Source organism: Pipistrellus hanaki, assembly GCF_964339955.1.
Source record: "Pipistrellus hanaki genome assembly, chromosome: 8".
NCBI classification, from domain to species: domain Eukaryota; kingdom Metazoa; phylum Chordata; class Mammalia; order Chiroptera; family Vespertilionidae; genus Pipistrellus; species Pipistrellus hanaki.
Genome location: NC_140510.1, coordinates 71,026,378 through 71,045,163, shown reverse-complemented (window position 1 = coordinate 71,045,163; position 18,786 = coordinate 71,026,378). Strand labels below are relative to the sequence as shown.

The 18,786-nt window shown below is 46.2% G+C and overlaps 1 protein-coding gene across 7 annotated transcripts in view; it reads left to right on the top strand.

Annotated features, from left to right (window-relative positions):
• Positions 1–18,786, top strand: part of ANKRD44 (ankyrin repeat domain 44) — a 196,214-nt gene that overhangs the window by 157,051 nt on the left and 20,377 nt on the right. For all 7 annotated transcript variants that reach the window (XM_084893133.1, XM_084893132.1, XM_084893131.1 and 4 more), the window contains exons 17-18: positions 10,133–10,204; positions 14,497–14,698. In XM_084893133.1, coding sequence (XP_084749259.1) covers positions 10,133–10,204; positions 14,497–14,698 — 274 coding nt within the window. The remainder of the gene's footprint in view (positions 1–10,132; positions 10,205–14,496; positions 14,699–18,786) is intronic.

The following is an 18,786-nucleotide window of genomic DNA, read 5'->3' as shown; positions in this document are numbered from 1 at the left end:
ACTCACCCACGCCGTGGTATTTTGTGGGAGACACACTCAAGGGGCCAAAGAGCCGCATGTGGCTCATGAGCCGTAGTAGTTTGCCGACCACTGTCCTAAGACAAGGCATAAAAAATATAAAGTGTATTTGATATAAGAATATAAAAGTTAAATAAGTGACAAAATGTTCCCTTAACTGCGTAGAACTTAAAATATTAAAGTCTGGCGGTGTGGATGTTATGGGGATTAAAACAAGAATTCCTTGCTACCACGCACATATTTAGAAATCCCCAGCCAGTGAGGCCCCATGAACTTGTAAAGAGTATGGAAAAATACTTTGCACACAAATTATTGGAAGATGACAAATCTTTAATGATTAGATACATGAAAAGGGACCTATTTAGAAAAGCACAATTCAAAAATAAACGAATGATTTCACAATTTTCAGAAATCTAGAAAAAATATTCAAATAGCTAAAAGTAAGAGTTAAGATTTACGTTCTTAAAGGACTGGCAAAAGCTATTTTAACAAAGAAATTGTGACTGTGGGGCTCTTTTGTGGGGGGTTTTTCTCCCTCTCTAAGAATCAGATAGCTTTAGTTCCAGAGGGCATATGTTATATTCATTCAAAAACTTCACTTCTTAAATGTCAACCATGATTGAAAAACAGAACATTATTTTTTTAGACACTAAAGTCATTCCACATTCTTGTCTCTCACCCTCTGGTAACGGACCCTTCCGGAACAGCCCCCTCCCCGCTCAGGCCACGCAGCAGGCCAGCTCTCCCTGCTGCACATGTGAGGCCCTGGTCTTCTGAGAGGAGAACCCCTCTCTTCAATGACTTGGGCTGTTTCACATGAAATGAGCAAACCATGGTGTGACCCACGTGATTACTCTGAGCCCGGTGTGTGTATTTTCCAAGACCAGTCAGGCTGAATTTTAAAATCTGAGTAGACAGATGCCATAGTATTTTACATTCACTCACGTTTTCAAAGGAGTGCATTTTGGTTTTAATCATCTTAAAATTGCAACTTAGACACTTTCGTTACCAACTGGAGATAGATGTTTAAAGAACATTTTAGTTGTCTCCTAGAGACAGTTAACGTAGATGGCCATAAATATTTTTTTTAAAGAAAGGCTAACTTTTCATTAGTTTCTTTCTTGCAAGTTCTAATTCTAATTAAATGCATATATCTGCATGCATTTAATAATTTGTTTTTATTAAACCAGTGGAAAAGACCAGGTGGTTTTTGTGTGTGTGTGTGTGTGTGTGTGTGTGTGTGTGTGTTGTAGTTGGAAACTTGAATCAATTTATATTTTATTTCTGATGAAGGATGAGCACAGTGAAGCTTTGAAAAGTTGTAACAGGACGCGATTCATTTTAGAAAAGACACTTCTTGCTGGGAACAGACTGCTGAGGCCTGTACACCACGGCCTCGGCCCGAAGGAGCAGCTGGGAGTAGCCAGGGAGTCACCTTTAGTGATTGGTCACCAGCTCCTGGGAGAGTAACTGTGATGAGGAGCCAGAGCCCTGCAAATACAAAATCAGAGTGGGGAGTGAAGAGTGTTGGACATGCTAAACTGACCCAGCAAAGTGTATCTTCAAGCATCATACCTCAAGTAACCCCCCTCCACATTTATTTAAATTACCGAAAAGATGCCACCAATTTTAAGTCAAAAGCCTTCATAGTCCACTTTTTTGTAATTTATCATCAGGATATCAACATGAATATTCATAAAGATTCAGCCACACAAACATTCATAGCTGTTAATAATAATAATAATAATAATAATAATAATAGTAACACCCAGAAGGGGATAACCTGAAAGTTCAAAAATAGAGGAGTAGGTCAAATGCTTGAGACATTATTGTACCAATATATTGATCAGAATGCTGGGTGGTCATTAAAGTGATATTGCAAAGAATATTTAATGTATGCAAAAATATTCACTACCTGTAAAGCACAAAAAGAAAAGTTATAATATAATATATACATCATGATTTATGTGTGTCTATGCACTATTTGCCTAGAAGGGCACATACTAAAATGGTAACTAGTGCCGAAACCGGTTTGGCTCAGTGGATAGAGCTTCGGTCTACGGACTGAGAGGTCCCGGGTTCGATTCCTGTCAAGGGCATGTACTTTGGCTGTGGGCACATCTCCAGTAGGGGGTGTGCAAGAGGCAGCTGATCGATGATTCTCTCTCATCAATGTTTCTAACTCTCTATTCCTCTCTCTTCCTCTCTGTAAAAAATCAATAAAATATATATATTTAAAAATAAATAAAATAAAATGATAACTAGTTATTTCTGGCTGTCCCCATTATGGGTTAGAGTCCATGTTATTTTCTTCCTTTTTGCCTTTAAAGAGTACTTTACAATTATTTTATCTTTTTTTTAAAAATTGCTGCATTGCCCTAGCTGGTTTGACTCAGTGGATAAAGGGCCTGTGGACTGAGGGGTCCCGGGTTTGATTCTGGTCAGGGGCGCGTGCATGGGTTGTGGGCTCCATCCTCAGTAAGGGGCGTGCAGAAGTAGCTGATCAATGATTCTCTCTCATCATTGATGTTTCTCTCTCTCTCCCTCTCCCTTCCTCTCTGAAATCAATAAAAATATATTTTAAAATATTGCTGCATTAAAGCAAACTTATTGAACAACTTCTCTGGGCCAGATACAGTCCTAGTCAGGCAGTATGTTACATAAAGCATGCGTTCCTGAGTGCATCTTATTTAGAGGTTATATTTTAAAAGTCAAGATGGAAAAAGTTGTTAAAACTTAAAATTCCTTGGAAAGGAAAGTTGAGCCCTCAGAGGGACCGGTAATGTTGGAAGAGCGAACTTCCGAGCCTGTCTTTAGGCCGCGGGACATAACAGCACCTGAACTCCCACCTCCTCTCCCCTCCTCTCCCTGCAGGGCTCTCAGGCTGCCGGCCAGGGAGAGGGTCAGAGGTGGAACTAAACACAGTGCTGGGCGATGAGCTCAGCCTTACGGGGTAGGGCTTAGCGGCAGGAACCTGACCTCATTGTTACAGCAGCGAAAGCACAGCTGTCCCCTTCTTTCCTGCAACCCAGGAAGGAAGGCGTAATGAAGATGGAATCATCAGTATGTAGAAAGGGTGAAAGGGCCTGGCCAGCATGGGTCAGTGGTTGAGCGTCGACTTATGAACCAGGAGGTCAGGGTTCAATGCCCGGTCAGGGCACATGCCTGGGTTGTGGGCTCAGTCCCCAGTGGGGGATGTGCAGGAGGCAGCCAGTTAGTGATGCTGTCTCATTGATTGATGTTTAGATTGATGTTTCTATCTCTCTTTCCATCTCCCTCCCTCTCTGAAATTTATATATATATATATATATATATATATATATATATATATATATATATATAAAATTTTATTTTTTAGAAAGGGTAAAAGGAGGAGGGCTTGTGGCTCCACAAGGGAAAGAGAGGTGGGCATGAAAGTGACAGGGCCAGCTGTGTGGCTCACCGACTGATTGCTGCTGCCCGAGTAGAAATGCTCAGGAGAAAAAGAAAGCAGAAGAAAAGTCCATGTTGCGATTTCAGATGTGCAACTATCTGGGAAATTATCTAAACCTTCAATAAACTTTTTGGCATTTTAATGAAGCCCACCATGAATAGTTAATTTTAATAACGCTGAGTTAGTCTTTTGAGTCCAGCGCTCTCCCGGAGCACTTAACTTGGAAACTTTTTGTTCAAACCTGTTTCGGCAAATACATGCTGAAATGAAGCTATATTTAACTCTTTTTTTTTTTTTTTTTTTTTGCTTAGACATAAACTTCTTTCCATGCCCTTTCTTATGGCCTAGCTAGGAAGGCGTTTACACACATTGCAGATGGCCAGCCTACTTGACGGCTGTGAGGCAGGTGAGACCTCAGGTGTGCGGAGATGTTTGGGTCTTACCAGCATCAGGTCACTTCTCAGGCACCTACTTCCACACTGATCCTCCTGAGGGAGGGCAGTCCAGTTTCACCTGTCTTCTTTTTCTTCTCTTTTTAAAATAATTTTTTTATGTATTTCAGAGAGGAGGAGGAGGAGGAGGAGGAGGAGGAGGAGGAGGAGGAGGAGGAGGAGAGAGAGAGAGAGAGAGAGAGAGAGAGAGAGAGAGAGAGAGAGAGAGAGAGAGAGAGACATCAGTGATGATAGAGAATCATTGATCGGCTGCCTCCTGCACGCCCCCACACGGAATGGAGCCCGCAACCCAGGCATGTGTCCTGAACGGAATGGAACCGTGACCTCCCGGTTCCTGGGTCAAGGCTCAACCACTGAGCCACACCAGCCGAGGCTCACCTGTCTCCTTAAACCCTTTACAAAGCTACCAGCAAGCCGGGAGGCCAGTCACCGGGAGAAATCCAGAACCTTCGTGAAATGTTTATTAAATCAAATACCCCGCCTGCCTCTCGCACCTTCTGTTCAAAGAGTTAATTAACAGCCAGAAAGAGAAGACAAACAGCAGATGGGGAAGGAGGAAGGGACCCTCCATGCTGCTGGAAGAGCCTCTGAGCCTGTGTGTCCTGATGGGCCTGCTCTTTGCTGCCCCACAGACATAGTTTGGCTCTCTGCTGGGCACAGAGCTACAAGTTAACATGTGAATTCATAGAGCCTGAGTCCCGAATTAACATTATACTGAAACATTAATCCTTGGGTGCAGTTATCAAAACAGTGCCTCAGTGCCCCCAAATAATAATTATTAACCTTTTGATATATTTCCTTCTAGTCTCTTCGCATATTTTATTTTTCACATATATAAGATAACATTAAATATGTGACTTTGTACATTGATTTCTCCCCCATACAATATTATGGAAATTAATAACTCATGGTAAATATACTTTAATTTAAATAACATTCCATTATTGGATCAACCATAATTTAGGCCTTCTTCTACTATTTACTATTAAATGCTTTAGGCTTGAAAGTTTCTCAGGATAGAATCTCTGAAGTAGGTTTATAGGTCCAAGTATATGAACGTTTAAAAAAATGTTTCATTGATATTTTAGAGAGAGAGGAAGGGAGAGGGAGAACCATCGATCGATCGGCTGCCTCCTGCACACCCCCTACTGGGGATCAGGCCTGCCACCCGTGCATGTGCCCTGAGGGGAATTGAACCGGCAACCTTTTGGTGCACAGGATGAGGCCCAGCCAACTGAGCCACACCAGCCAGGGCTAACATATCTGAGCATTCAGGCTCTTCCATGATTGCTTTTAAACACCCTGCATTTTACAGCTTGCATTGGGCTGGTCTTCCCAGCAGGTTTCATTCGCCTTCCTCACACAGGCCGCAGGCTCTCCTGCCTTTTAATTGGCGAGGAAATTACTGGGACCCGAGGGCACTTGGGAGGGCGGAGATAAGCAGAGCAATCAAAGCCAGCTCCCAGGAAGAGACTACCAGCTCAGCGAGCCGGGCTCCCGGGAGTGCCCTCCTGCATCCGTTATCTCCTTTCAGAGTTACATGGACCGTGATTTGCACAAGAGGAGAGCGGTCATGGTTCCTTACCTTTTGAACTGTGGGGGGAGGCAGAAATTAGATTAGGCTTAGACATTTCTAGCAACCACTGAGTTTCTGGCAATTGCTGTTAATAACAATTTCAAGCAAGACAGCTTCTTCTAATAGCCGAGAACGGATGTGAGCAGAGTCACGCACATCCGCGGATAGCCACCGCCGACTGTGAGGCCCCTGGAGAAGGCCGGGGTCCCCTGAGGCCCAGTGTGGCCCAGGATATCCTAGCAATCCTGGGCTGAAAGGCCGGTGGGACCCCCTGAGCTCTATCCCAGCCCCTGCGTGAAGCGCAGTGACACAGGCCGGCTGGTCTGAACCGTCATTACTGAGCTGAGCTGAGTCTCAGTGGGGTTGACTCAGGCATGGCCTTGAGGTTGCCCACGTAGCGTTTCGTTCTCAAGCACAGACACGTGGAATGTGAGGCAGAATTTCTCACAGAGGTGCCAACTCAGCGGGGGCCTTGGCTTGCCCCCAACCCTCAACAGACTTGAAGACTTACACTCGTCCTCCTAGTCGTCACTGCTGAAAGAGAAGTAAATCCACTTAAAAACATATTTTTATTGATTTCAGAGAGAAAGGGAGAGGGAGAGAGAGAGAGAAACATCAATGAAGAGAGAGAATCATGTTGGCTGCCTCCTGCATGCCCCACACTGGGGATCGAGCCCACAGCTCAGGCCTGTGCCCTAATTAGGAATCCAACCTTGACCTCCTGGTTGGTTCCTAGGTCAACGCTCAACACGGAACCACACCGGGCGGGCAGTAAATCAATTTTTAAACCGTTTCTCAGAGCACCTTCTTCACACGGTGCCCAGGGTACTGCTGGGTTGGTTTTCCAGCCCCTCGTCTCCCTCCTCACTTGTGTGTCAGAGTCTGGCCATAACCAACGGGAGAGAGGCTGCTTCACAGACACGCTGGCTACATGCCTCTGTTCGTACTGGCAGAGCCATGCTCGCTTTCTGCTTTCCTAAGCAGCACATAGAAAAACTAGTTTAAATCAGCTGTAAGTCTCTTGGGATCCCTGCATTTTTCCTGCCGTGTTTTCAAATAGCCAGGCATAAACTCTATTAGTTGGAAAGCTTGGGTTCCTAGTTCAAGTGCAATATTTATGTTTCCTCAGTTTTGGATAAGATCACTGTTGTTTTGTTTTGTTAACCAACTGGCCATTGGATTACCATTGAGTTTATATTTATCCTTGATTTTGTTATCACAGATTCATTGTGTAAAGAAAGCCTTAAACTTGGCCTTTGATGACCTTTGCTGCTTTTATTTTTCTAATTTTTTTTTCCACTTGTTGATCCTCACCCGAGGATATTTTTTCATTGATTTTTAGAGAGAGTGGAAGGGAAGGAGAGAGAGAGAGAGAGAGAGAGAGAGAGAGAGAGAGAGAGAGAGAGAGGGAGAGAGAGAGAGAAGAACATCGATGTGAGAGAGACACATTGATTGGTTGTCTCCCACAGGAGCCCCAACCAAGGCCCGGGATCATGCCCTTGACATGAATCGAACCTGAGACCCTTCAGTCTGCAGGCTGGCGGTCTGTACACTGAGACAAACCGACTAGAGTGTCTTTGCTGCTTTTAAATCTAAGACCTTGAGATGTTCTCTGGGAGAGCCCATGAGCCCTGTAGGAACACCCTCCAGATTCAGAAAACGTCCTGTAAATTGTTCAAGTCTCCAGTGCAATCATTTTCTCAGGCCCCAGAATTCTAGAGCATCCTCGCCTCTCCCTCCATGGTGCCCTCCGCAGGCACTGAACCAGGGAGTGCACGTTTCACCAGTAAGACCCTCAGGAGGTCTGCTTGCTCTCGCCCCCGCCGCTTTCTCTCAGTGGCCCTGTCAGGGGTCCGTTATGATTTGCCATCGGGGGGGCTGGAAATGGCTTGAATCCCAGCCCTTCTGGTGTTCCCCCCAAGAATGCAAGTTGTTGTAGGAGGAGGGTGCGCAGGAGAGGTGGGGCAGGCAGGGCTACACTCTGCAGACCAGCTTCATAAATGGTTGGCCACTTGCGAACAGGAGCAGTGCTGGGGTTGGGAGGTGACAAGGGGTAGGACGAAGTAACCCAGAGAAAGGGTTTTTGGAAGCAGCCATTTGAACAGCTGGTTTCAGCCAGTGGTTGGCAAACCGCGGCTCTCGAGCCACATGGTGCTCTTTGGCCCCTTGAGTGTGGCTCTTCCACAAAATACCACATGCGGGCACATGCATACAGTGCGATGGAAACTTCGTAGCCCATGAGCAGAAGTCGGTTTTCGGCCTGGGAGAGTCTGTTTTGAAGAAGTGGCGTTAGAATACTCAAGGGGCCAAAGAGCCACATGTGGCTCGGGAGCCGTGGTTTGCCGACCACTGGTTTAGGCAGAGGGCCAATCGATCCTTGAAATGAGTGTACACTCCTTATTGTGCTGGCGGCAGCCTGTGAGGCCACGCTGGAGGTATACATTTGAGTCATCCATCACGCCCCTGGACTATACATTGCGTGTGGTCAGGGGCCATTTTAGGACTAATCATGCCAGTGCCTAGCAGATTGCTCAGTAAATAATGTCTGAATGAATGAGTAAGTAAAGGCCGAATGAAATTCTTGAACCCACACGCCACCTTTCACTTCAGCGGCCACGTATGTTCTCTTGATTGTTGAATCCCGATGCCTACCCAGAGTCTTGCCCGGGGATTCTCGGCAAATAACGGGTGAGTGATTGCCATGGAAAATCACGTGCTTTTTGTATGATCCAAGTCTGTATGTGGAATGTCATGCCCCAATCCAGTGTTCTGGGAACATGCCTGAGGTGAGGCTGTAAGCCGTGTATTGTCTTCTTGCCTCTGCATGGTGTGGCTGAGAAGGCGGAAATGGCTCTGTGTTCCTTTGATTGCACATTCACTCCAGGACCGGATCTGGAGTTGGGCCGCACGGTCAATGCCAGGAAGTCTTGCAGGTGATAATGTTGCAAAACAAAGCAAAAGAGCAGCTGTTTTCTAGCCTTTGCAAGCCGTTAAAGCTACTTTTATTTCCACTCTGCGAGGCAGATTGGTTTTAAGGTTATTTGCTTTGAAGTTAAAATTAAATGTATTCTCATTATTCCAACATACCTTAGATTGTTTAAGTTCCATATTCTATTCTCACACGAATAAAAGCAAACATAAAATGTCTCTTATGTCCGCCATTTCTATGTGGTTGTACTTTTTGTGATACTGAAATGGCGTGCTTTTAGACGGTATGTTTTACACGGTTATTTGATCTACCAAAGACTCCAAACATTTTTTCCCCCCACGTGCATTGACTGGAGAAGAATTCTGAATGATCTGGGGGTCTGTGGACATCATTTGTTAAATGAAAAGGAAGGTTAATGGCTTTTTTTTCTGAATAGAAAGAGCTTTAGTGTTTTTCTGGTTATGGAAACTACAGTCACTGCAAAGTGAGGTCAGGAAAAATAAAAAAGAAAGTAAAAACCCTATATAACCCCATGTTCAGATTATTGTGCTCTTCATTGTAGGGTATGTATGTCCAGGCTTTTTCTCTGCATATGTAGTCATGCCAATGCAATTTAAAAGAAAAAAAAATTGAAAATGGTATCATCCTTTTCCCCCTCCTCCTCAATAACTTTGAGCTTTTCAGGGAGAAAAATGGGGAACGTGAATTTTAGGAAGTTTTGCTTTCCAGTGTATGGAGTCTGATTTCCCCTTCGCACCCCCATTAGCACAAGTTCTATAACAATCTTCATTATCTTTGAATCGGCCAGGATTCAGTCGAAGGACACAGAAACCATGCTGGCTATTTTGAGCAGAAAAAGATTTTATTTTTAAAGATAGGTGCTTACTGGATTGCTGGAGGTCCAGAAGAGGGGACCTTTCTAGGCTGTTCTCCAGAAATACAGTGAGTGGCCAGATTATGATGATCTCTGAACATCATAATCTGGCTACTCAGTGTGTATCCTATACAATAAAAGGCTAATATGCAAATTGTCCCCTCCACCAAGAGTTCAACTAGGGGGTGGGGCTGGCCAACCAACTGCCCATGGCCCCTCCCCCTGGCCTACCTGGCCCAATCGGCTCCTAGCAGTGTGGGCTGGCTAGACCCCTCCTGTGCATGAATTCGTGCACCAGGCTTCTAGTATAAATATATATTGTGACATATTTATGCATTTCAGTTCTCTATTACATATTTTGACATTTTATTTGCTTTTTTTATTTCACTTTATATTATTATTATTTTTTAAATAATTCCTTAGTGATTTCTTCCTCAGTGCTTCACCTGTCCTTTTGTTCTTCTATTTTTCTCTTTCATGAAAGCCATGTTCTTTGGAAGCTTGTTTAGACCAAGTTAATGGCCTTTTAGGAGTTCGCTTTTTAAAAAATAAAAATTATTTGTCACGGGGACAGGGGTGGCATCGGGATTTTAGAGATGCTTTTAGGTGGGACATGGCCACAAAAAGGTCGGGAACCACTGTTCTAGAGGTTGAAACCTCAGCGTCTTTGATTGGATTGCTATCTTAGGTCTGATTGGACGCGCTATATCAGGTTTCTTCCATTGCGGATAAGTTGCACAATGTCTTCAGTCCCTGATACCTTCCTCACTGTGCTCCCACTGGCACCCATGAAGTAGGACCCCCTCTGCGGACTGCACTGACGTCCTGTCGTTTTCCTTCCTCTCCACAGCTTTTGGAAAGAACCAACGGCGGTTTTGAAGAGTCAGATCCGGGTGGTACCAAGAGTCCGCTCCACTTGGCTGTAAGTGAGATTCTGGGGGCAACTTCGCTTGTTACAGGAAGAACCAAAGTGTTCCAAAAACCAGGCTGTTCTTACAACGAAAGCAGAGTCGTGCAGAGATAGCTGACAATGAAAACTGCCCGGTAAAGGCTCAGGTACCTCCGCTGACACCCACCTCACCACCCTCCGTCACTCCCACCAACACACCCACTGACATACGCACACACACGCTGAGTCCAGTGAAATCAGGTTAAAATGTGCATACACGTCTTTGCTCCTGGAGATGGATTGGGATGGAAAAGGTGGGTGGGTGGTGGGATGTTTACATGAAAAACATTCACAGCAGGTGGCTTTTAGGATCGGTTGCTCTAAAGGTTGCTCTCTGAAATCTCTGCCCCACCATCGGCTGTGCCTGGGGCAGTTACCCCAACTTTGAGGGTTCCCAGACTGTACTAGCCGCCCCCGAGAGGCCTGTTGAAAAGGGCACCTCAGATGGAATCCTTGAGAGTGGGGTTGAGTGCACCACCAAGCCTCCTTCTATCTGAGAAGGGATTTCTCAGCTTCTAGAAATTCTGTCATCTCTCATTCATTTTTTTAAAATTTCTTTATTGATTAAGGTATCACATATTTGTCCTCAACCCCCCATTCCAATCCCTGCCCCTTCCCCCATGCCCTCACCCCCCTATTGTCCTTGACCACTGGTTAGGCTCATATGTGTGTACACAAGTACTTTGGTTGATCTCTCCCTTCTATCCCCACCCTCCCTCTGAGGTCCAACAGTCTGACCCATGGCTCCTTATCTCTGGGTCTGTTCTTGTTCATCAGTCTATGTTGTTCACCATTTCTCCTAGATGAGCGAGATCATGTCCTACTGGAAATATACTTACAAGAACCGAAAATGGGACAAACAATAATCGTTATGCTGAAAGGCATATTAAATCAATCTGTAATGAGTTTCTTTCTGGGCCAACAGTTCTGTTGAGACCCAATTTCAATGTCAAACAGTTCCTTATGTGTACATGTCAGCCATGGTTTTTAATTTCTGGATGGTGGACAAATGGTGGTAATGTCTCATTCATTTTTAAAAAGGGATTGTTCAGTGCTTATTGTATGCCTGGTGCTCTGCTAAGCTCTCTGGGTTTCCAGTCCTGGAAGGACAGGGTGGGCTTTGGGAGTGCTGTAGCTGGCCGGGCAGGGAAGTGCCTCAGCGAGAATGTCCCAGCCGCCAGACTCCTCATTAGCAGCTCACCTGGACCTGGGTTCCCCACCAGTAACTTAAAAAGCATGAGCTAGTTAAGGGTCCCCCAACCCTTTCCAACTTAATTAATTTGCTGTATGATCTTGGCTAAGTACCTAACCTCTTGTGCCTCAGTTTCTCCACCCACCACACGTGGAGAACGGCAGTACCTCTATCCCAGGGCCATTGGGGGAATGACATGAGCTAACACGTATAGCAGTGAGACAGTGCCTGGTGCCTGTGCACAATCAGCAGCGTCACCCTCCCCATGGTTCACATGATGCCATCTTCCATTGACATGTGCTGACTGTGTCTGTAGTAAGCACTGTCCCAGGAGCTGGAGCTGTTGCCGTAAGCAAAGCCCGAGCTCTGTCCTGGAAGATTCCAGCCTTCAGGGTGACAAGCCAGGGATTTCACAGGCATTTTCAGCCACTTGAAAAAATTAAGCCAGGAAGCAGGCTATGCAAATGAGGGCTCCCGCTGCCCAGATGTGCAGATGGACCCATTGTGGCGCGGATTCTGTGAGGACCCCAACTTCTTTCTCCTCGGTGTCCTCAGTTCCAGCCGAAAAAGTTCAGAGAAATTAATCACGTTCTGAAAATATGTGTTACCTACCGAGATGGAAGGAATTTCGTGAAACAGACTTAAAACGTTGGCTCCCTGCAGCAAAGGTTTGCGCCGGGTTGTCTGTTGAAAGCCAACTTACTACTTGCTGTTTTGAACCAGCGTGTTTGTTCTTTTGTGCGTTGCTTCCTCCTTTTGTTATTTCGGAAATTACTTGTGGAATTACCTACTGACCACCTGGTGGAAGATGACGGGAATAGAAAGGAAAATAGGACAGTTTTCATCGTGTACTGCTGACTACCGAGTCTCTTTGAGGGAGCTTAAAGCTTTATTGTACGCTCTTTCAATAGACCCCAAACGCCATGCAGTTGTCTCAAGACTGAATCATGTATTAACCATCAAAGAGAATTCCATAGGGTTGAGTAAGCTATGAAGTGTGAAGATAGATGAACGTTCTGGTCTAATCCCAGTTACCTTTATTCTCCCCCCCCCCCCCCTTGCCTTTGAGGTTCAGTACATCCCTGTGTCTCTTCAGTTCTGTATTGTAATGCATATGCGTGCTAAAATTCAGGAGCTGGAAACTAGGCCAGTGATTTCCAACCTATGGAAATCACACAAACTAATTACTAGAATTCTGCAGCGCACGCACACACACACACAGATGTATTTTTGGCCTCTGTATTTGTTATGGCCTAACAACAACAAAATAGGTATGCATTTGATTCGCTCACACCGGATGGCTCTTGTTGCATTTACTGGTGTCGTATTTTTATTTGACATTCTAAGGGAAGAGAGGTCAGTGCCCCTGACTAAGCAGTCAGGTATTGCATGTTTTGAAAATTCTTGTGACACACTGGTTGAAAATCGCTGAACTAGACTGAAGGCCAACACCAGGATTCTGTAGGTAAACTCAGACTTTCAACCAACCTGTCTTGAAGGGACGTTTCGAGCACCTGGTACAGAAGAAAATACGGGATGGAATTCTGAAGCTTTTCCAACTACCAGCAGGGTTCACTCCGCTTTGTTGTGACATAAAGCCTCTTTAGCTTGGACACGTTAATGGGTTTAGCTGTTGCTGTGAGGCTAAAAGGGCCTCTTAGAGGAGCTGACAGCACCCAGCTTATGTGCCTGCGATGCCTCCACGCCGGCTGCCTTCCTGAGTCGTGTGTCTTCTCTATTAAATCTAAGCGTGTCCGCTGTCATGCTTTATAGACACGCATGTGCTTATGTGCTTTGTGAATCGCCGGTTCTGTTTTCTTAGGCTGTCATAGTGACAGACGTGAAAATGTTTGCTATTTTTGTCCCAGTCGTAATGGGTCCAGAAGGATCACTATTTGCAAATGGCAACTAGAGCCTGCTGTTACCCATGTGGAGTCCTTTCCCCTGGCGTGAAGTCAGAATCAGTTGCTGCCATTACAAATGAAATATTTTTATTGATTTCAGAGAGGAAGAGAGATAGAAACATCAATGATGAGAGAGAACCATTGATTGACTGCCTCCTGCACGTCCTCCTACTGGGGAATTAAGCCCGAAACCCAGGCATGTGCCCTTGGCCAGAATCGAACCTGGGACCCTTCAGTCCGCAGGCGGACGCTCTGTCCACTGAGCCAAACCAGCCAGGGCTACACCTTTTCTTTATTTTAATGCCCTTTCTCTGGTGTGTACAGAGATGTTTTTTACCCCATAGACTTGATAAAAATCAGCTTTCAGACTTTTGTTTTTTAGTATGAAGGCTCTTCCCCTTAGCATAGGACCTCATACTGCGTCCAAACTTGGTGCTGCTACACAGCGTTTCTCTACTCTTCTGTCTGCGTTTCCATTGCAATCAATGGAGGAAGTACAGGGGAGAGGAGGAAGCATCAACTGTGTACATGGTATGATGCAAAGCCTGTGCGATTTTATCTCTCTCTTTTTTTTATTCCCCCTGCAAGGCTCCTTGTATGGCTCTCCTTTTATAGAAACAAACTAAGTGAAATTAAAAAACTCGCCCAGGGTCACGTGGCTAGAAATGAAAATATCCAACCGCAGCAAGGTCTGTACGCCTCTGCTGAGTTATGAAGACACGTGTATTTGGTAACCTTTTGCTCCAGGTTTAGCAGGATAATCTCCAGGGGGTGAGGGTGGGGGTGGGGGATTCTGATCATGTCAGTACGGTTAGCCTGACCTGGCAGATATAAGAATATATTAATTTATTCAGCTGCTGGCTTGTATTGGGTGAGATGATCGATAGATACAAATACATGAATCCACTCATACATTCGGAGCCTCCGGGGCAAATTATTTTGACCAAATAGAAAGGACACGAAGGAATTCATACATAGCCGTGCATTTCACGCATTTTGATTTTTCAGTCTCACTCTTTGGTTCCCGGTGTTTTCCTTTATCCCGAGTGTCTGTCTGAGGTGCTCCTTGGGTGGCCTCTGTCTGTGATCTTGGAGGCCTCGCCCCTCCCTGGCGGAGCGGTGGGGTCCGAGGCGAGCGAGCACCTGTGTCACCGGCTTCCCCTTTGCAGGCCTACAACGGGCACCACCAGGCCCTGGAGGTGCTCCTGCAGTCCCTGGTGGACCTGGACATCCGGGACGAGAAGGGCCGCACCGCGCTGGACCTGGCTGCCTTCAGGGGCCACACGGAATGTGTGGAAGCGCTCATCAACCAGGGTGCGTCCATCTTCGTGAAAGACGACGTCACCAAAAGGACCCCCCTGCACGCCTCAGGTGGGTCTCGCCCAGAGTGGTTAGCCGACTCGTGAGCTGAGTAAAAGGTGGGCAGCATCTTCTTTCGTCCCAATTTTCAAAAATGTTTTCTTCCTGCATCAGGTATGCCTACACTCTTCCACAACCCTGGGTTTCCTATCAATGTTGAGGTGATTGGTGTTCTCTGGCCAGATGAGCTCTGGCGTCTCCTTTAAAGATTTTTTTTCTTTTTTAGAGCAGTTTTAGGTTCACAGCAAAATTGAGAGGAAGGTACAGAGATTTCCCATGTACCTCCTGCCCCCTCCCCATCCCCATCTCCCATTATCAATGTCCCACGAGAGTGGTATATACATTACAATTTATGAACCTACATCAGCACCTCATCCCCACCCCAAGTCCATAGTGTACATTAGGGTTCACTCTTGCTGTTGTGCATCCTGTGAATTTGGACAAATGTAGAGTGATATGTGTGTATTATTACAGCATTGTACAGAATACAACACTGTGAATCCAGCTCTAAAAATCCTCTGTGCTCCATCTGGTCTTCACTCAAAGGAGAGTTCAGAGCCTTTGGCTAGTAGCCATTGCAAAGCTTTCTGGAAAAGGGCAAGGCCCCATGTGATCTCCAAATAAATTACATAGAACGAAGTCACACAGCATTTTAAAGTGGGAAACTCATGACATGTCAGGGCGATTTCATCGAAGTCACCAGACAGCGGCCTAATCAGCGCACCATTCTGCCAGCCTAATGATGCCTCTGAGTTTTTCCTCCAATTCTTGGTGCCTCGGGTGTAAAAAGATACTCTTAAAAAGTGCATTAGGTATCAAAAAGGAGGTTATTGTCTTTTCTGGGATTTTTCTCTAATACACATAAAATCAAACTGTATCAGGGCGCTGCTAGATGTAAGGTGATAGGGAGAGCCTCTAGCTCAGTGAAGGCATACCTTCCTTTGGGGTCAGGGATTCAATGATATCTGCCTTTGATCAGGATCATAAATATTGTCTTAGGATGAGAAATCATTGTCTGACACCATTAAGTGAGCATATTGAGGAAGCAAAGAGTAAAGCTGGTTTTCCAGAAGATGTAATGATCTTGTTACTTGGGAAAATTTTCTCAGAACGTTAGAATTTGTAGAAGTATTTCTACCTACAAGCCTGAATTTCCAAACCACTGAAGAAGAACAATATGGAGATAGGAAGAAAAAATATATATATATGGCTGTTGCCTAATTACCTGGTAACAATTATTACTGGAAGAAAACTTTAGTCATGATATCAGGAGTTGTTGGTTAAATTGCAAATTCTTATTTTGTATCCACATTTAGTCTTTTTTGGTAATGTTGTAAAGCATTATAAAGTTTGATAGTCCAGACATCCTTGCTATTATTCTAAAGTTCAAATTTATTTCTTTTAAAATATTAGCTGCCTACTGTTAAGGCAGCACCTGCCTTAGTTACCAGGGACTTCCTGACAATAACAAAGGGCCCTATTTTCTTTCTTTTTAAAAAAATATATATATTTTACTGATTTTTTACAGAGAGGAAAGGAGAGGGATAGAGGGTTAGAAACATTGATGAGAGAGAAACATCGATCAGCTGCCTCCTGCACACTTCCTACTGAGTATGTGCCTGCAACCAAGGTAAATGCCCTTGACCGGAATCAAACCTGGGACCCTTGAGTCCGCAGGCTGACCCTCTGTCCACTGAGCCAAACCGGTTAGGGCAAAGGGCCTTATTTTCATTGTGGAGAACCACTCTTGTAAACAGTGAACCGTGAAAAATAATCACGGTCCCTCATTTGCCACGGCAGAGGTTGTGGTCCAATGGAGCCCCCTTGTGGTCAAGCAGATTCACTCCTTTTGGATTTCCCTCACGTCATTCCGTGGATAACACCGGCTGTCATTCCACTCTGTTCACAAAATGTCTGCAGTGTGCAAGCTTTAGCCCGAATCTTTTCCAACTCATTTGGAAGGCCAACTTTTTATTATTATTGTTTCACACCCTGGGAATACTGAGGCGCAGGAGCCAGAACGGGTATCAGAGGTTTGGGCACAGCTAGTTGCAATGACAGTTGTGGTCTTTGAGCAGCATGGAAAGTGGCTGTCACTCACAGGGAGGCGGAGGCGGGGCTAGTCTCAGACAAAGCTGGACTTGACCCTGCACAGCCAAGGAGATGTTAGCCATCGGGGAATTGTCGAGTGTGGGGAGCCAACAAGAATCCCAGTTTGGCTGTGCTTTTCCGTGAAGGGGCCTTATGCTTACCAGAGGGCTATTAGCTCAGTTCAAAAAGCTGCAGTACCCTCTTCGTCCCCCCAAAAACAACAACAACAACAACAATAAACACAGTGGGTATTGGTTTGCTCTGCAACACACTGGCCCAGGGATAGGAACTTAGATGATTTCCCCCTTTTTCTGTTTAGCCAAAAATCAAATATCCTTGGAACTATGACGGTTATGAGCCTGCAAAGGGTGTCAGGTTGATGAAGAAGGAGGCATCAGTCACCCTCCCCTGAGCTTCCCTCTGCGTTGGGGACCGGTTGCCTTAGCACTTAGCTGCCAGGCCTCTGCTGATCCTTTCCTTTGAAGCACACGTAAACCGCTCGCCTGCAGGCGGTACCAGTGGTCACAGGTTGAATGCGCTCCTTAAAACAAAGGAAACAGCCCAACAGCAAGCACAGTACGATGCCTGTACTCCAGTCCCCAGCTTTCCTCCCGAGATACAGAAATGAAACTGAGAACGAGCTGAACACAGCGGTCTGCAGAATGTGGGCATTACTGCTGTGGCTCAGTGGAGCAGTGTCAGTGAACGTGAGCTCATTCTGATATGTATTGTCCCTGAAAAAACGTGTCGTTGTTAAATTAGCATTCTCTCCTGACTGGCATCCGATAGAAGGGCTGTAGGAAGATGCAGCTCTTCCCGGATGCCTCTTTAACCTAATGTCACTGCGTCTACCCATCCACATGGAGGCAAATGCAATGCATGCTACAGTGTTCTCACTGCTCAGAGGAGAGAAAGTGACGATTGAAAACGCACACATTGCTTGTCCTCAGCCTCCTCTGGGTGAGGCTGTGGGTGGCACTCAACAAACCAGGGGTGGGGTGGGGCGGGGAGCTGCTCCCACCCCGACTGTCCTCCTGGGAGGGTGGCCTTCCAGCACCCGAAGCACCTCCCTCCCCCACAGGAAGCATCACGCCTGGTTGTGTAAGTGTGACTGGCAAGGGGTCCGGCTGCCTGTCCCTCCTTGAGCAGGTGAAGCAGAGAGAGAGTTGCATCACATGTGAACATATATCCCAATCCTGCCAGCAGCATGAGGGAGCAGCAGGTCACCCACAAAAATCTGCTCTGCCCTCCCCCCCAGATAAGCCAGCTGCTTATATTGGGAAGAAGGACTAGGCTTACATGGGGAAAGGGAATGCAATCTGGCTGGAGATTTGCAAAGGCCTGCAGCATGGCATGCAAAGGCTGAGGGTCTTCAAAGGGCTGGCGGCTCTGGTTTCTGCAACAAGGCAGTTCATCTCTCCATGAGAACAGGCAGCTCCCGACGGGGAGGGCGGGCTGCATCTCTGAGTGAGCTCCCAGGTCCCGCCTGCAGCCCCAGCCAGGTGAGAATGTGCCTTCTTTAATCAGAACAAAACAATCCTGGTTAACAGGGCATGATTCATATTTCTTACCATTCCAGCTGGTCCCCAATACTCTGTGTCTGCCCCTGTTATAAGGGTGTCTATGTATCGTGTCCCAGATGGTCGAGGCCAACAGCAGTGTCCTGGCTGCATCTCCTGCCCATTGCCAGCCCTCGTTGTGACTGCTGGTCATTAGGGGTGGGGACCCCGTAGCACCTGGGAAGCGGCGAGGAGACCTTGGCAGAGGAAGGGAGGGGAGGGCAGGGGACAGAGGGGACCAGGAGTGTGGAGACCACCCCCCCCCCCCCGTCCGCCTTTTCTCCTCCATGCATGAGACAAGGTCAGGCTGTGGCTTGAGGAACTCTGGGACAGAGGTGCCCCTGCAGGCAGCCCATCCAGGCTGTCAATCAATGAGCAGTGAGTGGGGCTTCTGTACCCTTCCCGGGCCTGAGGGTTTGCTGTAAGTCTCTGCTGGTCACTCAGAGCTGT